The sequence below is a fragment of the Columba livia genome, chromosome 6 (assembly GCF_036013475.1).
Source record: "Columba livia isolate bColLiv1 breed racing homer chromosome 6, bColLiv1.pat.W.v2, whole genome shotgun sequence".
NCBI lineage: Eukaryota > Metazoa > Chordata > Aves > Columbiformes > Columbidae > Columba > Columba livia.
This window is the reverse complement of record NC_088607.1, coordinates 24,805,391-24,824,263: the sequence shown is the minus strand read 5'-3', so window position 1 is coordinate 24,824,263 and position 18,873 is coordinate 24,805,391. Positions and strand designations below refer to the sequence as shown.

At 37.0% G+C, this 18,873-nt stretch overlaps 1 protein-coding gene and 1 long non-coding RNA gene across 33 annotated transcripts in view; one reads left to right on the top strand and one right to left on the bottom strand.

The window, feature by feature from the left end:
* KCNMA1 (potassium calcium-activated channel subfamily M alpha 1) overlaps positions 1-6,592 on the top strand; it is a 480,013-nt gene extending 473,421 nt beyond the window's left edge. For 18 of the 32 annotated variants that reach the window (XM_065068525.1, XM_065068524.1, XM_065068523.1 and 15 more), the window contains one exon: positions 8-6,592. In XM_065068525.1, the coding sequence (XP_064924597.1) occupies positions 8-162 (155 nt within the window). In that variant the 3' untranslated portion in view covers positions 163-6,592. The remainder of the gene's footprint in view (positions 1-7) is intronic. The other 14 variants (XM_065068532.1, XM_065068527.1, XM_065068531.1 and 11 more) reach the window with 1 other exon arrangement.
* Positions 440-18,873, bottom strand: part of LOC110357179 (uncharacterized) — a 54,487-nt gene continuing 36,053 nt past the window's right edge. The window contains exon 2 of the long non-coding RNA XR_010473638.1: positions 440-2,904. This is a non-coding gene — a long non-coding RNA (uncharacterized LOC110357179). The remainder of the gene's footprint in view (positions 2,905-18,873) is intronic.

Below are 18,873 nucleotides of genomic sequence, written 5' to 3'. Positions count from 1 at the left end.
TCTTTAGCAGAAAAGAAATGGTTTACAGATGAGCCGGATAATGCCTATCCCAGAAACATTCAAATCAAGCCCATGAGCACTCACATGGCCAATCAGATCAATCAATATAAATCAACAAGCAGCTTGATACCACCAATCAGAGAAGTTGAAGATGAATGTTGACTCCTTTGAGGCCAGAACTATTTTTTTAAAGCCTGACAAACTTCATGAATGGTGATGTGACATTTATTCCTCTTACATGCTGAACCACTGATGGAGAAGTTAAGAAGGGCAAGCTTAACGGGAAAATAAAGTAGACAGATCTCTGTTTGTCTGCCTTTAATATTGCTTCCACGTATTTTGGAAACTATTATTTCATTTATAAATGAACATAATCAAAACTAGTCATGTATAGCCTCTAATGTTTTAAATTATTTTTGTTTATTAGAAAAAAAATATATTTTTCTTTTTTTTTTTTTTTCCCATTGTCAAGTATTTCCCTTAGAAAAATCAAAGAAAAAAACTGCATATGTGGCCAGACTCCTAAGAATTTAAAAACCCCCAAACCTCAGTCTTTGGTTTAAAGGAGAATGATGGTCACAGTTATAAAAACATGTAATTAAGGGGGACAAAAGATATATTTGCAAAAAAAAGAAAAAAAGAAAAAAAAAAACAGAAGAAAAAAGGTCCAACTTGTATTTTAGTAAATCAAAAAATAAAAAAAAAAAAAGAAGAAAAAAAAAAAGGAACAGTTCACCGAAATGTTTCTTTACTGGCGGATGTGTATTTTGTTCCACATTGACACCAGCTCTTAATAAACTGAACTTATTTATTTTCGATGTTGAAAGTTATATTTTCCTACATGCAACATTCTTCCAAACTATTCTTTGTTTTGTTACCACACACGGATCATTTTAATTGCCAGTGATGTTGAGGTCCAACAACCCCACGCACTCTGTGCCCTCTCCTCTCCACACCACTTGCGCACACACACTCCCCCAGCATCCTTGATCACTTTCTGCCACACTAGCACAGTGACCGCCAGTACCCTAAACCAAAGGCTGCATAGATAAGTTGCTCATAGACAGCACTTGCTATCAGTGGTGAATCTGACAATTTCACTCTGCTTCGCAGCAGCAGTTGCTAATTCCAGGAAGGCAAGCTTGGCAATTCCTCTTCTTTTGCCATGTATTTCAGTGCTTTAATCCAGAGTGCTTAAACAGTGTGTGAAATCATAAGTCTTCTCATCAACCATATTTTTTTGGTTCCTTACCTCAGAAGTGCTGATGCCATTGCATCAGTCGTATTTGGTTCAAATTCTTCCTGATATTTGTAGAGGTTTAGCTCCAGATCTTTGCACTTAGGTGATATCTCATACCCTGGTAAAAGGCACTGAATCTCCTTTTGGTGAGCTCAGATCAGGATAAAAACTGGTTTAGGTGGGCTCAGATCAGGATAAAAACATGCTGTTCTCAGTTAATTCCTACACACAGCAACACTTTTTTTTTTCATTTAGTGTAATCTATATTCACTTTGCTAGGACACAATACATAAAAGTACAGAAATAACCAGTTAAAAAAGTAAAAGCAATGAATGTATTTATTATGATAATTTACAAAAGGCCTTTGATGGGTGCCTTTTGTGTTAGTAGTTTCACAAAGTTGCCAACAAGCTTTACAGTCGTCAGAAAAAATGTGATGTTTCATGTCTGTGCTGCAGTATGTATCCACCCAAGCATTTGATGTTCTAAATGACTCAATAACTCTCTCTGTCTCAAATTAGCAACATCTAACACAATTGTCTGAAGGAAAAAAATAAAAGAAAAATAAAATTTAAAAAAAGGCTGAGCTAATAAGGATTAAAACAAAAAAGCGTAGGACCCAGTCATCAGGAAAGGCAGGTTTTCATTGTGCAGGTTAACTTTAGGCTTTGTAATTTTGCAGAATTGTTGAACAAACACCACAATAAAACATACTGTGGTACTTTTAGAGAAATATCAGTGAATCAAACAAATACAAAGCAGATGAACTTATTGTGAAAACAATTATGTCCAGTATGTAATCCAACATTTACGGTAAACTATCTCAGCTTTAATGTTTGTCCACTGGCTGCAGTACAAATATAACCATACTAACACCTAATAGGCTTTATTCTGGAGTGACTTCTTGGACTGTGATTACTTTGTTGTTACATTTTGTAGAGTAGCTATTTAAAGACAATAACAAGACTTCTTGTTAATACAGTATCTGTAAAATTGGATTGTTTAAAATATTTCACTCTCTTACAAAGCAACAATGTAAGCAGTTTTCTCATTATTAGTTAGGGCATTTTAACCCATTTCACAGGTCCCAAAACAAAAGATGATTCTGATGAGTTCTTCCAATCTATGCTGCTTCAGCTAGTGACACATTATAATCTATATCAAGTTTCTACTTTGGGTCATGTTAAGCCTTTACTTCGAAGTCAGTGCTCCTTTTTCATTTATGAACTGTATTCATATTATAAGCAAAACAAATAACAACAACAAAAAAGCTGGTACTGAGTACAGGAGAATTTTTGAAATTTGCATTCAACTTCATCAAGTAGATGTGGGATTTTTTTTTTTTTTTTTTTTTTTTTTTTTTCCTGTAGAAGACTGGTGGTTATTGTAGGGGCACAGAACATTATATCTTATACTTTATCATATACAGTGCCATTTCTGAGTGTCCTTCCTTCAGAAGGGAGCGTTCACTGGATAAAACATACTAATGAATCAAATACAACACTCCTACCTAGCTAAGGTTTGTGTGTCTTTGTCCGGTTTAACTGTTACACCCCAAAATATCATGCTACCAACTTGTACATAGATAAAGGACAAGATCTAAATACACTTACACTGTCTGTCAGCAAAGATAGTTCCACACGTAATGATAGATAGAACAACACCTGCAGAGAGTGAGAAAAACAAGTATAGTTAGTGTTTTGCACTTCTCATTTATAGAAAAGCTAAGAGCACTCAATAATCTTTTGTTACTCCTCTTTTTGATGATCAAAGACACAGGACCAACTTCTGGCAATTAGATGGCAGAACATGAAGAAAACCTGTTGGACATCTTTGGCATTCAGCCATTAAAGGCTACAGTAAGGTCAGCACCAGTATTTGGATGTAGGCGAGTGGCCTAAGTGACAGCTGACAAACCATAAGATATCGCATGTAGAAATAAGTTTTTGATCTTTATTAATAATTCTTACTCCTTCCTCAAAAGACAACAACGACAACCAAAAAAAACAGGAAAAAAAAAAGAAGGAATTCCAGTTTTTTTCATTAATTGCCTACACAATTAACATTCACCAAAGAATTCTGGGGTTTTTTTGGTAACTCAGATAGAGAGTGTGTCTCTGTGTGTGTTTGCGTCGATGCATGTTCACACATATGTATGTGTGGACATGCATTCATATATATATATATTATATATACATAAAAGATGGTGTGCACATGTTTGATACAGTCATCACAAGAAGATGGTCATTTTTTAAGGGGTTAGGGTGGGGTGAAGAAAGACACAAAGAAAAAGAAAAACTGTGACTTACAGACTAGCACATGGAGAAATTGTACCTACTGTTTCTTCTTGGTTTGATCCGAAAAAGCAGCCATTCCTGTTAGTTATATTAATGGTTCACTGACAGTCCACTGCAGAAAACTCTCTCACTGCTGAAGGAAATGCGTGCTCCTGGCTCCTCCTCAAACCCATGCACAGGCATACTCCCACATTTCCAGAAAGTCTGCTCTCTCCTGGCTATTATTTAAATTTGGCCCCTGAAGCCTGTTAAACACTAAGATGAAAGGCTAAAATTGTCTTCTGATGAGGTGTTGTTTGGGTGCCAAGCACAGCAAAAGTTAAGATGTAAAAAAAAACCAAGATATTCAGAGTCTAAATGCAGTTTGTTAAGGCCTCCATGTAAGATGATAACTATACAAAGTATTTATTACCGGGGAAAAAAAAATGCAAACATTTCCTTGCATTTTTCAAAAACTTTCTAAAACTGTCACCTGCATTTTAACATCATTTCTTCTTTCAAATTAGCATTGATGGCCAAATAGTAGAAGGTACACGTGGCAGAACATACAAACCACTTGAAGTGGGGCATGACTAGTTATAAGTGCTACAGGTTAATGAACAACCTTCTTACTCCACCTGTAACACAATGGGACCCTGCAGCTGTAAGCATGTGGCTATTTACAGTTCATCTTTGATGGGAAAGCAGGTGCTGCTTATACACGGTGAAGGCCAGAAGCTTCAGGATAATGAAGATCCTGTGACCCTTATTAAGCCACACAGATGTATTGAAAGAGTCATCAGCAGCTTACACGCTGTTGTAGCAGGCAGCTAGGTTTAGTCCCACTAAAGATATTTTTTTCCCTATTTTTGAATTTTAAAGAAGGCAAACACCACCCAATGACTCAGGCAGCATGGATTTGAAAAGACTTGATTGGCTTCAGCCAAATGTGGAAAAGGGGAAAAGCAGTTCGTGTGTGATGTACAGGAGACACTACAAAAGCATTGTCTGTAGCCTTTTAATATAGGGTGTTGGGTGGTAGTCAGCAAGCTGGTGGTTTTTTTGGCCAATGTAAGAAAGATCTACATTTCTTGAACCCTTCACAGAGTAGGAGAAGAGAAAAATTATAATAGCATGTTCTCATTCTGAAAAGAGTGTATTTGTTGGGGTTTGTGTGTGTGTGAACTACATCTAACAACTACTGCAATAATTGGATGCATAACTAATGTATAGTAAAAAAGCAATAATTTATAAATGGGTAATTATGCATGTTTTCAATGCTTGGTTGCTCACTGGCAAATCCATAAACATGTAGCAACTTCCCTGTTCTAGCTGACTCACATGGGCTCAAAGTTAAAAACAGAGCAGGTGCTTAAATGGTTTTATCAAGAAGTATGTTTGTAAGGGCTTCTGGATCCCACGTTGAGTTCAGAGTGTGGGGAGGGGTATTTTGTTTTAAAAGCTGTTATCATTGTGCATTTTCTTAGCACCAAAAGAAGCGTGCGTCTGACTTCTAATCTCTAGTCTCAAATGTGCTTAAACAAAACAACCAAGTGTGTGAAAGGCAGTGTTATTCAACGTGAAAACAGAAATCCTTTCCTGTATTACATTGGGTCGGCCTGGGAATATCTGTCAAAGTCAATGGCCAATGCATAGAAAAATTCAGGGGAAAGGATAGTTCTTTATTTTCCCTGTTTTGTTTTCCTTTCCCTGCCACCTCAACCACCAATATCCCCAACATTTGAATAAGCACTTTTTTTTTTCTTCATTCTAGGGGTGTTAGAACAATCCCAGGTTTAGGGGACATAGTGCTTTTAAATTCATTATATATGCACACCAGGTCTCCTAATATTCTGTTAGCAGGCATAATATTTGTAGTACTTTTGTACTGAGCAATACTTGTAGGTGTGGGTACAGTCCCCATCTGAAATAATGGAAGGAATGGAGTAGCTGTTCAGCTGTTGCTGCCGCCTAGGATGGTACATAGGCCTATAGTATTGACAACTCTGCCCCGGCATTTATCAAAGCTGTATTATACAAGTAATGTAGCTATTCTGCACAGATATTCTCTCCTATAGAACATGCACCCACATTGAAACGATATAGTTTATAATGTGCAGTAGTCTATATAACCAAGTAAATTCCACTGAAGTTAATAGAATAGGACTGCTGGACTAAAGTATCTATTTTATATAATGGTAAAAATGAGAAGGGGAAGGAAGAAAAAAAAAATATATAAAATACTTTTTTTTAATCACTTTGGGTCTCATGAAGAAGAACATCTAACTTAAGAAGCTAAACACAGTAACGCTGCATCTAATTAGAACCCTAGTGAGGTTGAGAGAAAACTTCTTACTGCTTCAGCCAATACATTTTAGAGGAGGTTTTTATAACGTTAAAAAAAAAAAAAATCAACAAACCACCACCAACACAACACATATGCAGCTAAATATATGTAATAGAAAAGATTTTTTCAGAAATGAAAAATTTGTCATATGAGCACTTTGTTGGCTGGACAATAACTAACAGGAACTACACGAAAGGGTCATCAGATGTTATCTCAAGTTTTCCTTAAGTAGGAGTTAAAAAGTACTGCTTCTGCCATGGTATAGCTTGGGACATATACACTTATCCAAAAAAAAAGAAAGGTTGAGGTAACTTTAACTACTGCACTTCTGTAGAGTTCAAAGCTGATAGATTTTTCTTCCTTCAGAAAAAAATACACATACACACGAACACATATATAGAATATATTTTGATGGCTACTCATGTCTATTTAATTATGGTTTGGGAGTGGGGTTGAGGGATGTAAACTGAGAACCAGCTGTCATCTTAACTTAAAAGTTCATCAAGAAAAAGGAGTATGACTTCATCATTTTACTTTGTACCATTATGGGTTGGTGAGAGAGAACAAATGCTGGTGCTCAGAAATGATCTACCTGACTTTGTCATATGTAATATCCAGTGATAAATATATTGTCCTGTAAAAAAGGTTTGTACATAACTTGTACATGGTTTCATTTTGTATTTTTCTCAGATTAAAATTTATGTATTTGTGTTCTAAAAGCAGGAGAGATTGTTGTGTTTTCTTTTTTCCTCTTCAAGACAGGCTTTGTCCCATAAAGTTATGCAACATGCATCACCAAGTAATGAATAATACTTTATTCACTAAAATAATGCTATTAATACTTCAAACTTAAGCCTAACCCAGCTGTTTACTCTTCAGAATCAACCCCTTCCTAATAGTAATTAACATCAGCTGCCACAGAGAATCCTGTGAGGGTTGTAAGTGAATAATTCTGCAGTAACAACAAACGTCACGCTAACACCAGTCATGTAGTCAAATACAATTATAAGCTGGTATGATTTAGCTACTTTACATGGTTGAACAGAACATCTCATGGAACCTTTAGCTCCAACATAGGTCAGGTTATGATGGATTGACAATTTTGCTAAGCAGTCCAAAGATTTTGTAATCTCTCATGACAAGTACATTTAAAATTTATTTGAAAGATCCAGACTATGCTTCTTCTATTGCAGTGCAGGAACTAGGTATAATCCTACATGCAACTGTACGGTTGTTTTAAGTTGTTTAAGAATAATTTAGTCTCCTGTTGGAGTCTGCAAGATTGAATGCGTGTGGCTGGCATTTTGCTATTTAAAATAACCTTATCCTTAAAGTTAACATCATTAATCTTCTGTGCAGCAGCATCACCACAGTGATTTGTAATCAACCACAGTACGATAAACCTTCTTTTGATTCTGAATTATAGAGAGGAAAGAAGAGTGAAGCATTGCAAAATACTCAGTTAAGCATCCAAAAAAAAACCCCAAAAGTCCAAATAGTTAATTCAATCCTAACTTGGACCTGGTATAAAATGGCTACACTGGGGTTTTCTAAGCAAATAGAGTGTTTCAGGGGGAAGAAAAACAAACAAACAAAAAACACAAAATCAATGCACAACAGTATTTGTGCAGGACTATGGAGAACTGTGTAACAAATAGGCTCAGCACCTCTGTCAGTGAAGAGAACTGGTCCAGCCCTCACCTGTCAAAACCGTCCTTAGGTACTTTCACTGGAGAAGATAGTTTGTGTACCATAAAAACTTTGATGTTGGCCTAGAGCAGTTTAATGAAAGGACTACTCTGTGTTAGTAAATGTGCATGGAGATGTATACTAGGTGTACTTTAGATCTTACTCCTCCACATCATGCCTTCATGGTGTCAGGCACTAATTAGTAAGTTTGACTTCTAATTACTGAAGACAAATGATAACAAGAAAGTGAGGCACAACCATGTAAGCCACCAAGAACAGGTATCCATTTTAAGATGAGAAGATAATTCTTCATCACAGGTTTAATCTGCTTCCTGCACAAGGATCTATATCACAAAAGAAGTATTTATCCATACATAGTCATTCATTAATATATGAGTGTGTGTTTGGATGTGAATATTTTTATCTGCACATATATGTCACTACCTAATAATTTTTTTAGGGTCTTGACTGCTAAATGGCACAGTTTGCTGCCCATAGAATAGCTAAACTAAGAAGCTATTTTGTTGTGTATCTACAGTCCTGTTTACTCACTAGTACAAAGGTTAGGCTGAGCAGCACCCTTTGCAGTTTCTCTGAAATGATGTGGTAGTCCTACTCAGCAAGTGGTTGCACTGAATGAGCAGGCTGCTCACACCTTTTCTGGACTATGAGGCAGTACTACTAGTCTTTCACCATACTTCAATTAGGATACAATTGCCTTTTGCTGTATATGATGATAAATATAAATTTTGGTTTAAACTAGGGAGGTAATTTCAAAGGCAAGGTCAAACATGCACACACACACACAAAGACTCTCAAATATCCTGGGACTAAACTGATTGCCAGTGTGTTGTGGTTTAACCTCGCTGTCAACTAACCACCACATGGTGGGATGGAAGAGAGAATCAGACAAGGAAAAGTGAGAAAACTCAGCATTGTATACTGAACATGATGTCATATGTTATAGAATATCCCCTTGGTCAGTTGGGGTCAGCTGTCACAGCTCTGTCTGCTCCCATCTTTTTGTGCTCTCCAAGACTACTCACTGGTGAAGTGGTATGAGAAGCCAAAAAGGCCTTGTCTCTGTGTAAGCACTGCTCAGCAATCACTAAAACATTCCTGTATTATCAACACTGTTTCCACCACAAATCCAAAACACAACCCCATACTGGCTACTAGGAAGAAAATTAACTCCACCCCAGCGAAAAGCAGCACATAGGGCCACAGTATCTGGCTAAAAGGAGATCCTAATTCAAACAGGAATTAGTAAGCCACTGTATGATCTGAACAGGTTAAGGGGAAAAAAAAAAAAAACAAACATGAGAAGGAAGATGGAATAATGTAACTTGCTATTGAAATGGAAGACATTTCAGCAATTCCTACCACATTATTCTTTTGTAGATGTATATAAAAGCTGTGATACGACTTGCAGTAAAGTATATGAATAGCCTCAGAAAGCTTGAGATGTTACTGCCTCAAATGCTGCGTGCCAGGCAAAGGACGCAAGTGAATCCTGCTACTAGTTAGTATTCAAGGGGATATCTCTTGTCCTACAGTGCAAGAGAAAAACCCATGCTACCCCAGAACTGTCCTAAGCAAACTGGGATGTGAGGCACTTACACATATGTATCTTGCTCGAGGCATAGAGTGGGTGGAAGGAGGGAAACTTCAGGTCCAAATCAACAGCATAGTTTCTCATCCAGAGCCCTTTGCTGGGCCTGCTTGCTACCTGGCTCACTGTTTGCTGGTGCTGTCATATGTAATCACACCTGGGGAGCTTGGAGAAAGGCTGCATGGCTGGGACCTGCACCTTCTTCGCCTGGATTTGCTACCAGAAATAATTGATTATGTAATTGCATCCTATGGAGATAGATAAATTACAAATGTGAGTGAAATCAAGTAAGAAAATCTCTACAGTGTATTGGAAGAAAAGGACCTCTGCTTTCAGGGTGAGTATTTGATAAAACTTTGCAGATTTTGATCCTGGCTCTTCCATCCTCAAGAATCCTCTTCAAGAATGGTGACTGACAGGGGATTGAAACCTGTTACTATCCACATCAAGGGACCAAAAGTAGAAAATACAGAAAGTGATATCTTCATGTCTGTTTTCTGTCACTTATCTGCCTCCCTCCTAGGGAGGAACTTCATTTCTGAAGCCAGTACTTACTCTTAAAATGCAAGTAGTGCTGCCATACACTGGCCTTTATTAAATCAATTGCTCTGAGTTAATATTCAGACTTCGTTTTCTGCAATGGTTCTTTACTCTTCTATACAGCAAGTGAGTTCACTGTGCCTGGCTGTTTCATAAGCTAGCACAGAGACCTAACCTAACCCTTCCAATTAGGCATTATGCATCTAAAAAACTCTACCTGTAAAAGAAAATGGGGAAAGAAGAAAAGGGACAAATAACTAAATAATATTCAAACATAACACAATAGGAAATAAAATAGGCAGGTTTCATTGGCAAAGATTTTGTGCTGTCTTGGTTAAGTTAGAAAAAATTTAATTGTATATCCATGAGCACTTGAAGTATGTAGTGTTTCTGCAGCTAAGCCAGGTCATAAGCATGATTTCTGGCTATATGTACTCAACTGACCTCTTTAAAAAAACACTACCTCCTTCCATTCCCCCAGGTCCTCAGGCCTGAAAACACACGTATATTATCAGAAATTCTTTTCAGAACATACCTTACGCAAAATTTTTCATATACCACTGGGTGTGGTTTGCCTTTTTCTACTTTCTCATTTATTTCCAGCAACTAGACACTAGTATCCAGTCACCAGACACTTTCAGTCTCTGTCAAAAATATCTTACTGTTAGGAGGACAGTGAGATCTAAGTGTCCCAGTCGATGTGTTGGAGAGAGATGAACACTCCATAGCACTTTTTTTTACTGCTTTCTTCAGTTTCCATTTTCTTTTCCTGCTTGGAAGAGGAAACTCTTATTTCTAACATCTTTGTCTTCTTAGACTCTCCACAGAAATTTGCAAATCAAACCAAAGTAAAGACTGGTGAAATAATACATTGTATTTGCAACTTCTGATTTTGGAGAAACTGTAAGGATATCTGTTTTTTTCAGTGCATTCATTCAAGTGTTATCCGGCAAACTCATCTATGTAGATATCAGATACAATACAACATACATTTTGAAATGCATTTATCTCGAGGAATGGTGCAAAACAAATAAGTAAATGTTGGTTTTATCATGGATAAAAGACTTTATATGTAGGGTGCATAATCCATGTGTGCAAACTGAATTAGGTAGCCTTTTGCCCCAGGCCTACAGCTTGAATGCAAATCTTTTTTAAAAGCCAATACCATGTTGATTTAAGGTTTGGAATTGATAGAAACAGGACTGGTTCCTCTGCTTCAAAGACAACTGGTGATATCAGTTAAAGCCAAGAAAGGCTATGATTTGCACATATATATATTTTCCCACTGAGGAAGAGATCATTTCAAAGATAACTTTTCCTTGTGATAGACTTTCTGAAGTGTGTTGTAAAATTTGTTTCCTATCCCCCCATTACACAGGATCAGCCACCTCTCTTCTGTCTTTTCATAATGCACAAACGTCATTGCTGTTTCTGCAATATTCTAGTCAGATAATGAAAACTCTCATCCTTCCATCATCCTGTATATGGATAAGGACACTTCCCGTGATTGAGAGCGCCTCACCTCCTCCTGTGGTGAGTGGTTATTTTTCTCTACTGGATATATCCTTGAATGAGTCCACGCTTAACTCAGACAAGTGTGAGCCCTCGCCTAACCCAGGCAAGTGATTATTTCCTCTGGATACCCTGGAGTGAGAGGCTCCTAGTTTTGTTTCCTGTGAGCAAATGTGTGTAGGTTGTGGATTGTCATTATTCTTCAGTTGTCGTACCCTGATAATCTCCTCAAATGATATCCAAACCTGTATTTTATGTTGTTAGAGTGTAAATAATTGTATAAAGCCTGTTTCTAGTTGGTTTATTTGCTACACTTTTCTGTCTAGAATAAAATCTGTTTCGGAACTTGTTGTTCACCTAAAATTGACTTTTGGGGTGCCTTCGTGACACATATAGTATCCCACACTGATGAATTACTTGTTGAGAAACAGCATTTTACAGAATGAAATTTAAGCAGATTGTTAAAATTATTGAATTATTTAAAAACTTATGGACTGCCTGGGAAACCTGGATGGAGAAAAAGAGGAGGTGCTTAGGTGTGTAGACTATTACATATGACAGTGAAACTAGAGAGGTTTAATAACAGGGGATTTGAAGCTGGGTAGAGGTTTGGGTAGCTGAGTACCTCAGTTTTTTGCATGGATGGTAAGTGTGACAAAGAAACCCTCTTAAATTTGCTCATTGCATCAGCCTTCATGTTTCCCTGCAGTGTTGGATCAGTTTCTGCAACGGTATATTACTTCATCACTTTAGATTCCGCAGATGCTTTTTGTATTCGGCCTCTGTGCAAAGAATTTGTAGGGAAGATGGTAGCATCAAGCAATGAAACTCCTTACAGCCATTTGATTCAATTTGTTGAAACTGGACTTTCAATAAACAGTTCTGTTAATGTGTGCTTGAATGCCTGCAGGGTATTTTGTAGGGAAATCAGCAGGCTGGGCTTTGTAATGCTCCTTTGACAACTCGAATCTCACTGAAAAGCATTGTTCTGCCCAGGATGAAACCAACCGCCTGCTGAATGCAGGAGAAACTCTAAGCAAAGGATTGTTGTCCTTTCTAGTTTACACTCTTTGTTCTAATCAATTATGAGCCTCACACCCTTTGCTTGCAAGTGACAAATCAAAACTGTCTCTATGAATAATGTGAAAATCTATACTTGTTATAAACTATGCTTTTCATCCATCTTTGTTAGAAATATCCAAGATACACCTGGAGATCCTTTTCAGAATGCAAAAGGTTGGGGTATGACATGCCTAACTACAACAATGCAAACAGTACCAAATACCAGCAGCAGAACATAGTTTTATCCCCTATTACGTGTAGCTTAGTTGTGTGTGGTAGCTTTAATACTTGTATTACTATTTCCTACCACTAAGATACACCTGAAGAATACTGATTAGAGAAGCCCTCTACAAAACAGGACCTTTTCCACCTCTGCTGGCAAAGGATATGAGTCCTGGAAGGAATAGATGTAAAGTTTATTTCTATTGCTCCTTTCAAACATTGTGATGTGTTACACAGTGACCACTGGAGAGTGTATATGTGGCCTGGGCTTTGACACAACCACTCTGGACCCCTCCAAAACAAATAATAAAAGTGCTTACAGTCATAATAATAGCTGTATCTGCAGTATGATTTGCATAGTTATTATCTGATTTTTTTTTTTTTTTTTTTTCTATAGAGTCCCTTGTAATAAATTCAGTGCTGTTGGAAGCTGCAGGATCAGCTCATCATCCTCCAGCAGTTCTCTCATTAATACACCTCTGACCTGGAGGCCTATTGCTAGCAGGACTGAGACTCTCCAGCTAGTTAAATCACCTGTCCCTTGGCTATAAATGCTGTGAAGACATAATTATAAGGATTAGACTGAGACCATTAATTTAGAGCAAAAATAATACTGTCTGTAAGACTCTGAACATTTAAATCCTCCAGGCTGAGTAACCCTATTCTGGTAAAGCTTATGTTGTTGGACAGTGACCTACTGCTGTCTTGAAGTCTCACAGAACATGCTCCAAAGCTACGGTTACTTTCCATGGACTCTACCATTATCACATTTCATAATACCTTTAGCATGCTTAGTAAGCACGTGGACCAAGCTCATGCTAGCAAACAGCAGTTATTTAACATAAACTGCCTTTTGAAGATGTTTATCAGTCCTGATTGTCTATGAAAGGAGTCTAATGTAACTGGATATCTGAGACACTTGAGTTTAGATGAAATTAATCTATGCCGCATACTCTGTGACCCCTTTGTGGAAGACCAGTTGTGACGTACTGTGATGAAAGAAATTTTTGTAATGTGAATGGCTTGAGGTGACCTTCTTTTACAGCTCACCTATTCAGGAAAATATAATAATTGAAGCACAGAACACGAGTTTGCATTCTAACAAAGTCGTTCTTCAGCTTAGAAAGAGGAAGAACCTCTAATACCTCTATTCTTACCACGCCTCTGTTGCTGAAAACTCGTGTTTTAGAGCAATTTGCCCAGAATCCTTTAATGTGACAAGGAACTCCTTTCTAATGTACATAGGTTCATCCTCTAACAACTCTTAACAATGTAATTATTCTCTTGCTATACATTCACTGGGTTTTGGTTGTTTTTTTTTTTTTGTTAGTCATATAAAAACATCTGATCATAAATTCTGGCCTTTTATCTTGCCCTGTTACCCTACACACTTAAACATGTAGTTTAATTTACCTTTTTCTTGATCACATAGTTTATTTAAAACATTCCTGCTTGCATGCTCCTGTTCCCTTTTGTCCATCACAGACATATTATCATCTAACGAATCAATATAAATAAATTGCTGTGGGAATTTTGACAGTAGCTCTATCTGCTTCCCCTTATTTGAAGTCTTTACTTAGGTACAACCCCACAGTATGAATCCATTTAAGAATGTAGCCCCTGGGACATAGCTGAAGGAACAAATCTGTATTCCATGTTTAACTTGAAACTAACCTTAAATGTAATTACCTGCAATCTGCTGTTATTTATTTGGAAAAGTTAGATTTCACATGCTCTGCAGATTAAAAAAAAAAAAAAAAAAAAAAAGTAAAAAACCCACTTTATAAGACCAACAAAGAAATAAACGTTATTCAAGACAGTTAAGGAAGTGATGAGAGAAGGGGGAGGCATATGAAGAACCTCATTAGGAAGGGGTGTGCTGGAGAGAGCAGTATGGAGAAAATGGAGCAAATGGCCAAGCATTAAAACAGAAAAGCAGAAACACTATCACAGAAAAGGAAACCAACTGAAAAGACAAGGAGGGGAGAAACAATGCAAAAGAGTTCAAGATTGCTGCAGAATGATCAGGCCAAAACTAATGAGCTTTTTGTCAGCCTCTAAAATCGACAGATCTACCATGTGCTTCAGCGAGCTGTGGTTTCTTTCCACAGCAAGGCGGATGACTTTTTATCAGATGTGTCACTTGGTGAAATAATTGCCAGCAATAATGGTGCAACAGCAGCATACTCAAAGCACAATTTATCCATGTCTATTCTATCTTTCAACTTCAAAGCTTCTGCTGCCTCACAGATCACATCAAAATGACACCTCTGTCATTAATGACAGTGGTCTAATGTAACACCGAGAAGTCAAATCACTTCTCCAGATAGGCAGAATGCTCTCATACAGAAACTAGGCATGTGCACAGGTCCTGACATACATATTCAGATTTGTATTTGTGGGGAAGAGGGTGGGGTTGTCATACAGATTTATTCATATTTGAAACAGCCTGATTTTATAAAGCACAAAATTCACTAGAATTAGAAGGGAGGAGGGACACCAGAAGAATGCAAGTTAATGGCTAGATGTAGGAAATTACCATTTCCACAGCCTACTGCATGGGTTAGCCAGTGTCAGAGGTCAGAGATGTGAGTTATCTTTAAATAAACAAACAAATAAATAAGTCAAATAAAGATAAATGTACCTTGAAATGCACACACTGTCCTTGTAGGCAAAACCCACATATTCCCTGGATCTTGTAACTAACCAAGCTGCTGCGAAGACCCTTATGGCGGTCATTAGTCACGTAACAAAGAAAGCCAGCAATCTACAGTTCTTAAAAAGAAAGAACTGTCTGCTTGTATTCCAGTGCTGTTTGGAAATTACCATAGAACAATAAATCTTTAGGTATGAAAAATATTCAGTTTGCTTCCATGCTATACATAAACACACATGCAACCAACACAGTGGCGGGGACACCATTTGTTTACGTTTCATTAGGATATGTAGTTAAAAGCCTTACTAAAAGTGTCCATTTCTCACTTCAGTGACTAAATTTATCGCCTGAAGGTTAAGTAATGCTTCAGAGGAAGAATGAGGTTTAGGAAAATTTTCATATTTCACCAACTTTTCCAACAGAAACATTTTCTGCAATGGCTGCTTGGGTGGAGGATTGAGACTTCACCATAGTGCACATTTTCACAGTGTTTAATATAGAAAATAGACAAAATTAACAGCTCTCACACCTCCCCAACTCAAAAAATCAACCAAAAAAGCTAACCAAAAACTCACAAAACCAAAGCAGGTTTGGTGTTGTTGTTGGTTTTTCTTTTTTTTTTTTTTTTTCCAAATATTATTGCTATTCCACAAACATAGTGAGGAGGGCTTGGTTTAAAAGACAAATTAAATAAATAAATTGAAGAAAAAAGTTTTAGAAAACATTCTCCAGTTTAAGTGTTTAGATGGTGAAAGGGACAGATTCTTCCACAACCGTGTACCGTTATTTGAATAGTGTATAGAATGTAAATTACTGACTGTATATTAGGGTGCTTTTGTGGCCTTGTCTTTTATTAATCATAGGCATATCTGAGCCATGTAACTTGAAAATCAGTGCTGTGAATCAAATTTTATTCCTAGACCATGATTTTGGGTCGGGGGACCATAATACTTCCATGAAACTTGGTCATGGGGTGGGGAGTTTTACAGAGGTACGAAGAGGCTGTGTACATTAAAATACAGTGCACTGCAAAGAGCAGTGAATATCAACTGTTTCATTGCTTTTCTTTTTAATTATTTATCTTAAAGTTATCATACGTAGGAGACAGCAGAAAGATTGACACCTCTTCAGTTCCTGTTACCCTCTTCTTTCATGTAGTCTTTATTTTTCATTCTACTTGTGCTTAATTTATATCTTTTGTGTTAATTTATGTCCATGACCACTGACCCTTTTCTTCCCCTCCCAGAAGTCCATTTTCACTTGTGTTACTGTACTAAAGTTGGAATCGGCTCTTTTGTCTTTATATGCATAGGCTCCTCTCTGTCAGAAATAGTTCCCAGTTGTGCTCTGAAAGGTGACTAGAGTAGGTTTCTCCAAAGCTGTCCTGACTTACTTTGCTGTCAATCAACAAGAAATTTTTAGGGTAATTTACAGAAACCACAGGGTGGAAAGGGTTTCTTCTGACCCAGAATACAGTATTAGATGTCCTTCTTTCTTTCCAGTATCTGTCATATTGCTGAGAACTAATTAAAATATTTCCATACAGACCTGCTGGGAAACATGCCTGAACAATGCTGTCACCAAGTAAGTACAAAATTCCTTGGAATTCTCCATTAAAACTCGCCTTCCTCTGCCTATTGCCCTAGCTAACTGTTACCAAGCAGATTGAGCCTGGAACAAGAGGCCACACATAAAAGCATTAACTAAAGTCCTTAAATTGTTTTATTGTTGGTTTAATTTATTTAGATAGGTCAGAAAACCTAAAAATTCTGTTTTCTCAGAGGGTCGGAGTGGCACATGAGGAATTACTGGAAGTTTCTCCTACCTACCCTGCTAACATGGTTCATCTATTACTCGTAGTGACTGTTGTCTAAGGACAAAGCTATAATTTGCCTTGGTTAGGTGTTCATACTCAGTGTTTCTAGTTTAACCTCCCCACACTGACACAGTATTACTATCACATTAATTGAGTTCCAAATGGATTGTGCTGGCACATTTCAATGTCATCTATCACACCATTTCTGAAACAATGGTTGTTTTCCAACTGTCATTAGCATCCTGAGTAAATGTTGAGTAGTAAACTTAAAGGGAAAAATCTCTGTCTTCCCACAACCATGCCTTGTACCTATCATAAGGCATTTTTTCTCTTTGTTTATATACATAAATAATATATATATATATATTTGCATTTTTAATCCAGAAAACCTTTTACTTATATAGACAATGCCAAAAATCCAATTGCAGGTTTTCTATAAATTTTCAGCATGAAGTTCTCTGGATAATGATTATCTTAAAATGTCCTACAGTTTTAATGCACAAAAATTGCTTTCCAAATAAGAGAAAGAATCAACAGGACTGTCATTTTTTTTCCCCATTAAAATTCATAACATTCTGACTAAATCTGTATAACAAATGCAAAATCTCTTATCTTGAGAGACATTATAACAACATGTAAAAGCATTTTGAGCTTTGTACACAAAAACTTGAATTTGGTTCTCTCAAGTATTCTGCTCAAATATCCTCAAATACAGAAACTGAAGAATAAGGCCTAGATCTGAAACTTTGGGAAGATCAGAGAACATCTGTCTGTCACTTAGGGCAGAATTCAGACTGCTGCTGGACTCCTTACACAGAATCTCTGGGTTTTTTTGTATCATGATTTGACTGGACTTCTATATTTCTATGCTATTTTCTTAATTTTATTTATTTTTTTTTTAATATTTATGCATGCAAAAGCCCACCTTTGTAGGATAAAATTGAGATGTAGTGACCCATCATCCTTTTGACAGTGAGTTCAGTTTCCCTGTAGGTCAGAAAATTCTGTACAAACTGCAGATAAGAGGTGGTTTACATGAAACTCTCTGTGTATTCACCATTATTTATGCCCACTGCCTTTCTACTGTTACTTCAAACTTTAAACATAGAGTTTTGTTCAAAGCACTGACCATTGGTAGCTGCTGAAACAAGTATACTTTTATCTATTTCACGTTCTGTATCACATTTATATTAAAATATCACCATGGAAAAACCCACTACATGTAAGTTCTTTCCTTCACTATAGTAAGCATAGAAACGTTTTTGTCCTCACAATGACTTTGTAAGAATCCTTCTGAAACCTCTGCCCTGTAATCATCCAAGGAACCTAACTAAAAAGTGCTTTTAGAAAGTGCAAAGATATAATAGTCCCAAGATGAATCTGCCCTACAGTTCCATTTTCTACCATACAAACGTTTGGGAGTTTATCAGTGAAGCCACATTAGTCTTGATTTAAGGTCTTTTGACACATTATTACAGCACACTGCCATCACTTCACACCTGCCATTCTGTCAGTCAGAAGAGAGGGAGGGGAAACAATTTTGATGTCAATCAACAAATCCTTTGGGAGGTGTAACCTGTTAAGACATATTACCCTTTGCCCATTGCGATTTACAGGCTTTGAATTTAAAGGACATATGCCAGAAATAATTAAAGACTAATCTTTATTGTACTTGCTTATGAATGAAGGCATTTGGCACCACCAGTACATTTATATTGTTTGGAAGAAAGAGAAAGGGGACATGAATGTGGTGCTGCTAATCTTGCCATTTCTATTAATCAAGCATTCTGACTGGTTGTTAAAATCCTCTGCCCTCACAGAGGAAATATTTAGAACAGTAGCCACAACTGTTATACTTGTATTAGTGTCCTAGAAAAGTACAGGTGATTCCAGCATGATGC